Source organism: Symphodus melops, assembly GCF_947650265.1.
Source record: "Symphodus melops genome assembly, chromosome: 20".
NCBI lineage: Eukaryota > Metazoa > Chordata > Actinopteri > Labriformes > Labridae > Symphodus > Symphodus melops.
The window spans coordinates 12,251,492-12,264,871 of NC_136710.1; the positions used below are offsets into that span (position 1 = coordinate 12,251,492).

General features: G+C 39.2%; 1 protein-coding gene across 1 annotated transcript; it reads left to right on the forward strand.

The window, feature by feature from the left end:
* The first annotated feature begins 4,662 nt into the window (after positions 1–4,662).
* LOC306841565 (uncharacterized protein C17orf114) lies at positions 4,663–11,136 on the forward strand. Its single transcript, XM_079371515.1, has 3 exons — positions 4,663–4,941; positions 8,333–8,428; positions 10,050–11,136. Exons 2-3 carry the CDS (start codon positions 8,344–8,346, stop codon positions 10,220–10,222), a joined length of 258 nt encoding a protein of 85 aa, XP_079227641.1. The 5' UTR covers positions 4,663–4,941; positions 8,333–8,343; the 3' UTR covers positions 10,223–11,136.
* Positions 11,137–13,380: the final 2,244 nt, after the last annotated feature.

Here is a 13,380-nt window from a genome sequence, read left to right on the forward strand (position 1 = left end):
TGCAAAGAAAGTTTTTTTTTAATGTTGTGGTGGATAGACAAGTGTACACATGCACTGAGAACATTTTTTAAAAAGACTGACTGAAACTACAGGTCAAAAAGAAGGTCATTAGAACACAAAATCATTGTGCAAAACTGGATACTGTTTAGGATCCTTGAGTGACCCCATTGCCTCTGCTCTCTGCCTGATCTTTTTCAGTCTGAATGGGGAGGGGCAGACCAGTGAAAACAGGACTTTAACAGAGCAGGACACTGGTACAGAAAACCTGCACAAGATGATTAAAGCTTTCAATTGAATACATAGTTTTGTGTTGTTGAAAATCTGCCATCAGTAGGCCGACCTTCTCTAGTTCCCATTAGTGTACCAACAAATCGCAAAAAAAAGCAGTAGTCAAGCTGTGACCTGTGGTACAAACTGTGACAAATGTAAGCAGTGTCCACCAACCAATTATTATGTCAACCACATTATCCACATTATGATACAGCAAAGCCAAGCCACAATGAACACAGTCAGGAAAACTCAGCAGTTTACTTAAAACATTGTCAGCAAGTCTGAGATGTTCAAACTATGCCCAAACAATGTTTGGACCTTTTTCTTAAATTATAGGACATTTTTATGTGTAAAAAATATTTTTATATATAAAAATATAAAACTCAGGTTGAAGTAAAGCTAATGTGTATTTTGCCTCATGTTGTCTTTTTACAACTCCTCACATATCATGCAAATGCATCCATACCCTACATATCATGCAAATGGATGTTAAGACGACTACCCCGGTTCACTTCAGGATAAATCATGAGGAACAATAAATGTTGATGACATCAAAACAAAGCAAAAGGACTGAGACAATTGACATTCTCAATCTCAGAGGATTGGGCTGCAGAGAATAAAGGAGGTGCTGGACTCAGCCTTGAGTGACCACAGCCAGCTTCCAAGTCAGTCCAAGTCCCAGCTCCACAGAAAGTCAACATCAACAGAAAATCAAGAAATCTTGGGTGTGGGAATGCCTGGAGGACAAAGGAACAAGAAACATGAAGCTGTAAACAATGAGGACCATTAAACAAAGGAGACTGGTTTTAGTTTGTTTATACTGAATTTTGATAAGTATATATATTCTTATATATATTGTATTTTTATTTTTGCCATAGGCCATTTAAAATCAAATTAGCATGGATTTAGTGTGATGACATACACAGATTTAAGTTCCCAAAAATCATAAACTCCTGTACAGTTTTAAACTGCACTCATAAACCACCTTTTCAGATCCAGCATAAGCCAATAAACTAAATACATGAGTTGTCTGAATAAAAAACAAGGCTTTAGTAACACATACCCAATAAAATAAATGTAAGAAAAGGAAGGAGAAAAAGTAAGAAAGAGTGTTTTTTTCCATTCGATGTAATGCTTCTCATTGCCCGTTTTTAACGCACTCTCTCTTAAACACTTCAGATCAAACACTGGATTGGTACTTGGTTTTGGAAAAGAAGTTTATCAAACACCTTTTTTTTCACTGAGTAATAGTCAAAAGCATGTGTTTTGGTCAAGACTTGATCAGGCTTGTCCTATACCTTTTTTGTTTTGTATTGTCTAATCCTTTCTGCTTGTTTTCATACGTTATCCTGGTATATCAATATGACCAACTGTATCAATTGGGGTCAAAGTTTAAAACCTTCCACTTTCTTGCATTAGTGGGCATTTTATATCAATTTTTTTATCTAAATGTCTTGGATTTAGTTAAGTGGAAAGACATTCTTGAATGTCACCTCACTCCAACAAATGGAGTAAGGTACTCTCAGATAGGGACTTTAGATGTTTAAAATAAAATTCAGTAGACTCCTTCTTTAAGAGAGAATCTAAAAAACGGAGAGGAGCACTAATCACTTTAAGCAATTTTATTTTGATGCAAAGGATGTTTCAATGCCCTGTGTTTGACTATAAGGAAGATGCAGTTTTGCCCTAAATTATTAGTGGTCTCCAAGTACTTCTTTTGAAAGAAGGATCCCACTGAAATATATTTTGAACATCTTTTATTTAGTGTTTTAACATTATGAAAGGTTAACTTGAGCCCCTTCTATGTCTCTTGTTCTTTCTGTTGCTATCTTCGTCCCCACTGCACGTTCACAGCTCTTCTATTTCGGTCTCTGGGCCAGTGGAGCAGTGCTACCAAAGGATTAAATTACCCGCAAAACACAAATTCACAGGGGATGATGTCAGTATTATGACAATGTCACTTTCCATTCGCCACCACATTGATTCCATTGTCTGAAAGTGTTTAATATCAAGGTGGCACTAAAGGCCAATTGGACAGTGGGAGTGGTTAAGTTCCTGATAAAACTAAACTGCTACGTGGGTTCACAGGAAGCTAAAAAAGTGATTGTATTCAGGCCATCAGCAGATTGGCAGGGCCACTTGGCACCTTACAAGGAGAGGAACAAGTGACCTAAAGCGAGCGAGTGACACCGCAAGCAGGACCACTTGACTGTGACTCCATGTGTAGGCATGACAAAATTATCAGTGCAAGTTGGGAATCTGTTGTACATGGGTCATAGTGTTTCATCATATCTGAAGTCCTGTATCTCAGTTCTGAATCTTCCTGCAAAAAAAGTTAAAGTGAGTTGTATAGAGGGTTACATTTCGGCCACCATTCATTGTGTGCATATCAGGTCAAAAATGATATCAAGATTTCTTAATATTACTGCACATCATTTCCAGGGGTGGATTTCATAATGAGGAATAATATAGCTTGGGATAAAGTACTGCCGAAACCTGACATTTTGGATATTCCTGAAACAAAAAGATGAACTGGAAAAAAAGTTACCCTAAAAAGTGCTCTCTACCATTATCCTTACCAGAGCCCAAGCTCCAACCCAACCTGTCATGCCCAAATGGAGAATGGATGATAAATGGGCTTGAACTTGTGAAGTCTTTTAACAATTCCAAGCATTTTATCCCTACATGTCACTTTCACCCATCGACATCGCATTCACACACTAATGGCAGAGGCTGCTATTTAAAGTGCCCATAAGTATGAACTGTTCCCATTTATACACATTCTACGCTGCTGGTGTAGCAGCACTGGTGTAATTTCGGGCTCTTTGTCTTTACAAATGATACATTGAAATGTGACAGCAGGAGCTGGGGATCGAAACCTCAATTTTACAGAAATTATGAACTCGTCATTTGTTCCTCACTCTGGTGCAAATGAGACGGACAGGACAGTATGGCTCCCTAATTTTGGTTCCATTCCCAACTTTTGAAGGTGGAAATAGCAATAACTTTGTGGAAAGGGGGGTTGTTAGAGCCCGAAATGTAATAACTACCCTAAACGTTGTAAAAAAAAATAAAAAATAAAAAAAAAGTGACAAAACCCTAAAAACCCTATAAGTTCAGTTTTAGATCAGTTATTACCATAGACTGTAAATAGTTATTGCATTATTGGGCAGGCAAAAATATTTTTTCTCCTAATAATGTAACAACTTGTTACATTTTGGAGAAAAAGTTACTACATTTTGCACTCCCCATGTTTTTACACACACGCACACACACACACACACACACACACACACACACACACACACACACACACACACACACACACACACACACACATATATATAATGTAATAAAACATATATCTTATATACATCATTAATGCTATGATATTAAAGCTCCTAATCTTTAATAAAACTATCACTTTAAAGCTGCTATATGCTTCAAAGCAGCTGTTTGCTGTTAATCATAAACACATGGTTGATTTGTAATTAGAGACGATGTCCCACTGAGGTATGTCTCTCCCTCACAGCCACAGGTGTAAATCCATGCATGTTTCCGTGTGTGAACATGCACATATTGAACTGGAACACATGAATATCAAGGGGGTTAGACTGGACAGCCTGCTGCTGTAAAAATATGCAACAGTTAGAAATAAAACCTTTTATTGCCACATCTATATCAACTATAAGGGAAAATATTGAATAATTAAGTTGTGAGTAGGACCCTACTGCAGAATAAGCTTTGGAAAATGTTCTTACAAATGTTTCCTGGGTGATTTCTGACCAGCAGGGGCACATTCATTGGGGTTATGTTAAATTATTTTTTTTTTCTGGTCTGTTCATCTAAGTCCAGAACAACTAGTACATGGACTCATTTTAAGTGTCATGAGATAACATTTGTATGAATTGGCACTGTACAAACACAAATGTATCAATTGATTGAATCATGTCAGTACCAAGGACACATTGTGTAATAGAAAAAGGAGAAAGAAGATGATTTATTTGGAAATAATACCCTCACATATGACAATAAGTGTATTGTTAGAATATACCAGCACCCTGTTGATCAAAATCTAAGAATTTAAGTACCCTTAACTCATGATCTTGTTGGGTAATTTTGATGTTCTTATTGCTGGCACATGACTTCCTATATCTACATGGTGGTGAAGCTATTTGTACACCTGAAGCTATTTCTGATGAAGAAAAGAAGTATCTGTAAAAACAGCAGCTTCAAACAGCAGCTGAAGGCATTAACAGACCAAAGGACCCAACCAAGAGAAAGTGTTTGTGCGTGCGCATGGTGTGCGGCTGTGCTTGTATGTGCAAGTGTGTGTGCGTGCGTATGTGGGATGGGTGAGAGGCAGCGAATCAGGAAAGGAGTGGTGAGGAAAGGAGGGTAGAGAAAGAAGGCGCTTCCACTCCCTAGGCTCCACCAGGGATTTAGCTATTTAAAGTTCAGTCACAGAAACCTTTCCACGCTGCCAACAAGGACGCATGAGGACGCAACGGAGCAAGCTGGACACACGCTGCTGAATCATATGTTTTAATTTGGGGTACGACGGGAGGACTCACATTAAGCGAGAATAGTGTATTTACATCCGGAAACTGAACAAGAAAATCCAATTTCCAGAGCCTGACTTGAGGTCTGCGGGTTTATTTCGCTGGAAAGGTAACGCAAATTAAGCATATATTATACCTTAAATGAAATAGCACACTGCTACTAAACGGCTGCTTTTAACAACATATAGCCACAGTCTGAAATGTAAGTAGGCTTACTTTAAAGTGGATGAATATTTGACGAGGGTTTTTCTGGGCTTTTCGAAACGGAGGTGTGTCAGTTAGGGGGCTCGTGTTTTTGGTATGCTGGGGTCTTTTTTGATACTGTACGCTACTTTCTCCTCCAACTTGTCGCGTTATTTTGAACGCTTGAGTACGGGCTTGAATTTGTTGATTGTAACGTTCCTGTCAGGCTCCAGGTTTAATTTGCATCACTGAATTGGCATTTTCCCTCTTACCTAAATGAGATGAAAAGGAGTGTTTCCGCTTCTCACGCTGCCATTATGTAAACAAGCGCGTCTTTAATAGATTATTCGCAATGACAGAGGATAAGTGGCGTGTAGTGATCCAGATGAAGGGTTAGATTATCCTGTCTGGCGCAGTGTTAACCTTCTCACCTGACGCGAACAGAGAAGCCATGCCTCCTGCACGCTTATCTGAAAGTTTTGCATTTATTGTCTTTTGTGATGCAATTTGTCACCTGCGTTTAGAAGTGCTTTTACAAAGCAGCATCAAGGTTTAGAGACTATATGCAAATTATTAGAGGCGGAGGTGAAAAGGGAAATATTTCCTATTGACTTAAAATAGGCTATTATAACCACATTAAAAACAAAAAGTAGGTTGGAGCGTATTTTACGTTCTATGCTGTAATTTATATTTATGCTAGCTAGATCTTTAGCTTTAATTAATTTGATGGACAATTGGAGTGCTTCATGCAATTGAATGACTTTTTTACATAACGACTGAGGGGACAGTGTAAAAAAAGGGGCTCAGAGGAAATGTGGAGCAATGATTGTTATCATGTTACTGTAAGAGTATTTGCTCTACTGCTTGCTTTAACATTGTTTACACAGCAGAGAAAGGGCTAAGTGGAGAGCTGTGAGGGGCGTTTGCAGGGAGAAAAGCCCCACTTGGGCTTAGAAATGGAGAATATATAGGGATCAAGCTGTGCAAACATGTTAAGGTCCCCTTGACAATCTTTCCTGTAAAAATATGCACACAAACAAATGCATTTAAGATTATAAAAAGTCCCCTGTTTGTGTTTCTCCAGAGGGAATGGGCAACTTTTCAGTAAGCCTTCACTGATTAAACAAGTAGAACTGCATTATTCAGGTGCTTACAGTAGCTGCTGTCCTCTTCAGCCTTGATTCCATAATTTTTCTAGCTTTGTTTTTCAATTATGTTATTATAGTCAAAACTGTTTATTTTTACTTATCTTTTCTAACCCTCTGCTGAGTTTCCATTATGGGCATGTCTGAGTAAACAGTGTGTGTGTGTGTGTGTGTGTGTGTGTGTGTGTGTGTGTGTTTGCCTTCTGAGGTTGTTTTTCTCCTTCAGGCTCCTAGGCTGCTATTTGCTGCCAGACCCCCACAGCCACTGATCTGAGCCCAAATTCCTCATTACTGACTACGACCTTAATACTATGTGTGCTTTTGTGAGGAACTGGCTTAAACACAGAAGTTTTCAGTAGAAAAAAACTATTCATTATAACACCAAGAATTTAAAGTGTATTTATAGATAAACATGGTTTGTCCTTGTTCTCTTAACTTTACATCTTATACTTTGAGTTCTCGTTTAACTGACTGAACCTCTAAATTGACCCAAACATAATGGATTCACTGTGCCTGTAAATGGGATACGATTTCACAGCCACACCTGCATGAAAGTTAGAAGAAAGGTGCCACAGATGGTAAAGAAAAGGTGGAGAAAAGAGAGCCTTCTTTATGTTAAAATGCTTTGAAAAAGAAATTGGAGATTTGATTTAGGGACATCAGCTCTCCACCTGGTTAGTTTGTAAAATGTTGGAGGAGCTCTGGTGTGTATGTGTGAGCTGTCACGTCCCTCTGAGTCAGGCAGCACTCACTCGACAGTAAACAGTGGAGAAAAAAAGAAAAAAGTGTAAGCTAAACACTGTTATTCATGTGTTGCAATCACACTATTTGTCATTAAAAATCCAAACCTCAAAATAATATCACAAAACATTGATGTAGATTCAGGCAATTATTACTGACTCCGTGTAGTCAATGTGAGACACACACCCCTTTTTCTGGTGGTTTTTGTATCTTTGAATTAATATTTTGTCTAGTCATTTGGTGTCTTTGTAGTTATTTTTCATCTGTACATTGTTTTATGACATTTTTTTGATCGCCATATGCATCTTGTTGTGGTTTTTTGCATCTTGGAGTAATTTTTTGTTTTCATATTTATCGATTTTGTGGTTATTTTATCTTTGTGTCTTAGGAAGCCCGTAGACTCTACCTTTTGTAGATGTGTGAATCCTTTAATCTGTCTTATTTTTATTTTTTTTGCAAGAGAGACTGTTTTTTTTATAGCAACCCTAAGATATGGGAAAAGGGAGATCTAACAAGCCAAGACAGACTGATTTGTTCTTATCCTGTCACTCTACAGTTTATAATTTCCTGTAATAGAGTAAGCCAAAAGGAATTTCAATGTAATGACGTTACTTTTTAAATTATTTGATTTAAAAAGAACTGTGTGATCCTTTTGTTCTGCTTTTGAGATCAACCACCCCCTGTCTGTTCTTTTTCACCTGACCCATTTCTGAACTTGATAAGACCAAAATAAATACCTTATTTTTCACTCTAACTAAATAGAGCTCAGTGTTGGCCCTGGCTTTATCTTATCATGTGGAGGTACAACAGATAGAGGTTGGATCCTCAGGGAACTTAGTTTGACTTGCTCAATTGATCTGATCAACTATATCTGCATAGTATTTTTAGAGTACATGTAAGTCCACTCCAAATCTGCAATGGAATGGATATAAAGTAGCTAAACTGCTGCTCTGCTTTGATAAATAGAACTCTGTTGGTTATTTATAACTTACCAGCACATGAGCTCTATGTAATCAGTAATTTTCAGAAGAGGGCTTAATATTTCTTTAGCCTGCTATGGCCTGTTGATGTTCTTTTCCATGATTAGACAACATGAAGGATAATAATGGTGGCACATTAAATACTGACTGATCAGCTGACATTTAGTGAAATTGTCAGCTTAAATTAGACCATCAGGCACCTGAGGTGCAGGATCATAATTCCATTAAAGCTTGACCTGGTGAGGACACAGGGAGCTTTCAGGAGGCCCTGGGACTCAATTTTGCTGTCAGCAGGTCAAGGTCACTAATGTGGCACCAATGAGAGATGATGGTTTGCTGAAAAGTCTTAAGTTACGGGCAGTCTGAGGGTGGAAGTGGCATGAGGATATCCTAATGCTAAACTCACAGTTGCTCACCTCTTATCTTTGTGTTGACTTCCCTTTCTCAACAGACATCTATGCTATGGGAGTGAAGATGCTGCAGTGTTTTCCTTTCTACAGGCGCTGTAAAGAGCGCTGCAAGAGTAGGCAGTGCCCCCCAGCAGCAGGTGAGCAGTGACTTCACTGTCATTATTTAAGAAAATCAAACTGACACCGGTGACTGTACGAAGTAGATGTAGCCTCATGCCTCAGTACTTATAGGCTGCACTCTTCCCATTGGCCAGAAGCGGGAGGCTCCTCTGGTTTAAAAAAAGTCTCAAAGAAAGCTTATTTCTCAATGTATATTTATATTCTTAAATCTTTTTCATTACAGCATAGTTTAAATATTGTATGTTTCAGCATAATATAAAGTGAAACCTATGATTCAGCAGGTTTTCAGGGTTTGGCTACCTATGATTTAAACAGCTACATAGACCAAAGTGTATTTACAGTCTTGTTTAAATGTGGTCACTTCTGGCCAGTGTTGGGCACATTAATAAAAATAGTAATTAGTTACATTTTCTATTTACTACTATTAGAAAGCAACATTAAGCAATTGAGAAGAAGCATGTCTCTGTCAACATACCTATCTATCAGTCTACTAGACCTGCTGTGTAGCAGGCGGTGTCACCTCCTTGGTCTGCTGAGCTAATGTGAGCTTCACCTGTGTCCACAGAATCAAGCTTTCTGAGAGCTAGTTTAGTGGAAGCATGTTTTTGTTTAGCACGGTGCTTCTTTGTTGGGAGACACCCTTTAATTCCTGCATATGGAATACAACTAACTGCTATATCCTCGTCATTAAAACTGAGCAGGGAAAAATTATGTTGATATTTCTGAGACAGAAAGCTGACGGCTGAATGCCCATGTTTGTTTAAAGTGTACAACATTCTTTCTTATAGGATGCTAAAGTGCTAACGTCAATGTAACCTCCCCCGCTTCTTGTTGGCTGTTTGACATAAAGTAAAGAGTGCTTTTAAATGTAAATAACACAAACAAAATTATTGAGTCTAATTTGGGGCAACTTGTTACCAGTTACCCCAAATAGTAGTGGCGTTACAGTAATGCTTAACATAGTAATGTGTTAGTCCCAACACTGTTAATGGCCATACAAAAAAATAAGATGTCACCTACGAGACTTCAAACTTGAATCCACAGACAAGTGGATAAAGTCACAATGACTAATTCCACTTGTTGGACAGTCAGCTGTGTCCCGATTCAGGGATAACATTATTAAAGAGACCCAGCCCTGGAAGGACCCAGCCTTCTTAGCCTGTAAAGACCACTCAGGTCACAAGGAAATGAGACCGTGTGGTCTACTGAAGATTTCCTGGTTTGCATCATTTGCTGTATCAATCTTTTCTTCCTAAGCGCCAGTCCTCTTGTTGCTAATGAGGACTGTCACTGGAGATAGCAAACAAAACCGCTAAACATAATTTTAGAGATAATTAAATGTTCAAGGTGCCATTGTTGTTTTCTTTGTTGTTGTTTTTACCATTTGTATTGATAGATTTTCAACTAATACTTACATTTAAAGGTGCTATTGTAAATCTGTATTTATTTGCTGCTTTTGAAGGAGCCTTTGAAAGTGGTCATACACTGCGTAATGCCATCCGTTTCAAATGCACCTTTTGAATGGACGTGGCCCCCTGAACGGAGACAAAACAGTAGATGCAGACCAAATAAACAGGCATTTAATACCTATACAGCCATATAAAGCCTGATTTTCTGTCTCTGTCTGCCACCCCTCAGTTCCCATTGAAGAGATGAAGCCCCGCCTCTCCTCCACCACATCCTGGGGCAGCGACAGCGAAGGAGCAGGAAGTCTGAGTCGTGGCTCCCAAATATACTTCTCCACAAAGGCCAGGCTGTCATTTAGACACCAGCTGGACAGCAACATCAATGCCGTAGATGCCACCTATTGAGGAGGCTGAGAAGGAGAACATTGGACTCCAGAATCACATTTTTCTGTTGTCCAAACTAGGACCTGGGAGCCTGATAGCTGAACACCTAACATCAGCTGTAGTTTTAACCCCTCTTTGATTGCTGCCATAAAAAAACTCTCAATGATTGTTTCCATTTAACAATAGAAAGAGGAAAACAGACTGAAAGGGACCTTGTTCTTAACATGACGTCGTCTGAGCCTCAGAGAGAAGAGGAAGAGACTTGTTTGCGGCATTCATAGCCAGAAGTGCCACTACTTTTTTGTTTTTTTTGTTTTGGGAAGCATTCTCTTTTTTTGGGGATACCTTTGTGAAGAAAACCGCTAAGTTTTCAATCCAGTAATTGTAGGTGTTTCACATAGCAGGATACAAGACTAAGCCTTTAAAGGTATAATTATGTCTATCTCACCCTGATCATTACCAGTCACTACCAAGGAATTGAATCATGTATTTAAATCTGATGTTGACGTTTCTACTGATCTGACAAAACACAGAAAACTCACAGTGAAACATCATAAATCAGAGATTTGCCTTTCAAAAGCATTTACCCTAACCCTAGAATGAATGTATATCGTCCTTGTGGAGACAATAGTTTATATTTGCAGTCAAAATTTCAAGAATCTCTGCAGCTGCTTTTTTTTTTGCCTTGAAAAGCGAATACTACTTTATCTAAAGTATTTTGACAAACATGCGTGGCTACTGCTCACTCTGAATACTTTGTTTATTTTTGACAATAAACTGTATATACTATTTTTTACATAAACTGTACCGCAGATTGTTAAGATGAAAAGGGTTCGGTTTGCCTGAGATAAACCTGCCTGAGCCTGATTTAAACTGACCTGAATGAGTGCTGATCCTAAATGACCGTTAAAACATGCTGAAATTGAAAATGTTTGTACTTTGATGCTGAAACTGCTGTTCCTTTTTACAGTATGTCACATGACGCTTATTCTCTGCTAACAAAATAACAAATGAATTACAAAATGTATCCTGTTTTCTTTTATGCATTGTGAATTTGAGGATTACATACACTTAGTCTGTAAAGAAACTGAAGTCAGCTTTCCTATGCTGCACCATGCGTTTTTTGTAGTGTTTGTTTAGTATCTCCAATGTATAAATCTCTGCATTCCTCATCGACCTCGATAGCATAAACAACATGGCTTGGCTTATGCCTGGGAGTTTTGTCTTTTGGGTGGACTAACAATTGCCTCAAGGTGTTGGATGGTTTGAAGTCTACCGGGATGTTGTGTCTGTAAAATATCCTCCAGTTTTTATCGTAGTCCAGATAGTGTATTGCATTACCATAGCATGATAAGCAAAGCAACGTTGTTTATCCAGTACAACAAGGAATGCAGGAGAGGTGATTTACCATAACCTGGACTACTGAGGAACCTACACATTTGATTAGATCAGGTGTGTTTCAGATTACATAATTTACATATTAAGCAGTACTACAGTTCTGTTGGACAGTGGGCCCATCAGAGAATAAACCTTCATAGAGGCTAATAAGGTGGTGAACAAACTGGAATGACCTACACAAATAACAATGGACATCATGTTCCTCACACTCCACACATATATTGCTCCAAAAAATAAAGGGAACACTCAAATAACACATGCTAGATCTGAATGAGTGAAGTATTGTTATTAAATACTTTGTTCATTACATAGTTGAATGTGCTGACAACAAAATCACACGAAAATGATCAATGGAAATCAAATCTATTAACCAATGGACAGGCAGATCCAATTTTGATGTAATGTCCTTAAAACAAGTCAGCATGAGGCTGAGTAGTATGTGGCCTCCACAAGCCTCCCTACAACGCCTAGGCATGCTCATGATGAGTTGGCGGATGGCCTCCTGAGGGATCACCTCCCAGACCTGAACTAAAGCATCTGCCAACTCCTGGACAGTCTGTGGTGATTTGTGGCGTTGGTGGATGGACCGAGACAGGATGTCCCAGATGTGCTCAATTGGATTCAGGTCGTGGGAATGGGCAGGCCAGTCCATAACATCCATACCTTCGTCTTGCAGGAACTGCTGACACACTCCAGCCACATGAGGTCTAGTAATGTCTTGCATTAGGAGGAACCCAGGACCAACCGCACCAGAATATGATCTCACAAAGGGACTAAGGATCTCATCTTGGTACCTAATGGCAGTCAGGCTACATCTAGTGAGCCCATGGAGGGCTGGGCAGCCCCCCGAAAGAAATGCCAAACCGGTCATTCAGGAGAATGTTGCAGGCAGCAGAACGTTCTCCACGAAGTCTCTGGCAGTGCTCCTCCTGTTCTCCCTCGCACAAACATGGAGGTAGCGGTACCAGGAGACAGAACAGTAGCGTCTACTGGCCTGTCTCCTGGTAGTGCCTCCATGCTCTGGACACTACGCTGACGGACACAGCAGACCTTCCTGCCACAGCTCGCATTGATGTGCCATCCTGGATGAGTTGCACTACCTGAGCCACTTGTGTCGGTTGTAGACTCCGTCTAATGCTACCACGAGAGTGAAAGCACTGCTAGCATTCAAAATTGACCAAAACATCAGCCAGAATGCATCGGAATTGAGAAGTGGTCTTGGGTCACCACCTGCAGAATCACTCCTTTATTGGGGGTGTCTTACTAGTTACCTATAATTTTCACCTGTTGTCTATTCCATTTGCACAACAGCATGTGAAATTAGTTGTCAATCAGTGTTGCTGTGTGGACAGTTTGATTTCACGCAAGTGTGATTGACTTGAAATTACATTGTATTGCTTAATTGTTCTCTTTATTTTTTTGAGCAGTGTATATTTTATAAATAAAGGTACCGTAGTAGCATCCAGGCCAGGGAGCGTGCATTTGGCTGCACTGTATTGTCATTGTTAGGATATAACACAGTGCTGTTTAACAGGTGTTTTCCGACCAAACAGTTAAGGTGACTTTTTGAATATAAACTATCCACTGGGGAATTCCCTGAAAACTACCCACAATGTCTGCATTCACACCACCGTGGTACCTCCTCTGAAGCAGGAGCTAAAAAGGTTCCTCAAAATGACTGCAGTGCACATTTGAAATACTACATGTCAGAGTTTCATATTGCTCTTATAGTGGTCCACTTTGTTGTTTTGATAATCTTTTAACAAAGATACAGACTGCTG

What these genes read in the sequence shown, in the direction of transcription:
- LOC306841565 (XM_079371515.1), top strand. Translation starts at nt 8,344, where the DNA reads ATGGGAGTGAAGATGCTGCAGTGTTTTCCTTTCTACAGGCGCTGTAAA. An exon ending in GCAGTGCCCCCCAGCAGCAG is followed by an intron (nt 8,429 to 10,049) that starts GTGAGCAGTGAC and finishes GCCACCCCTCAG; the next exon opens with TTCCCATTGAAGAGATGAAG.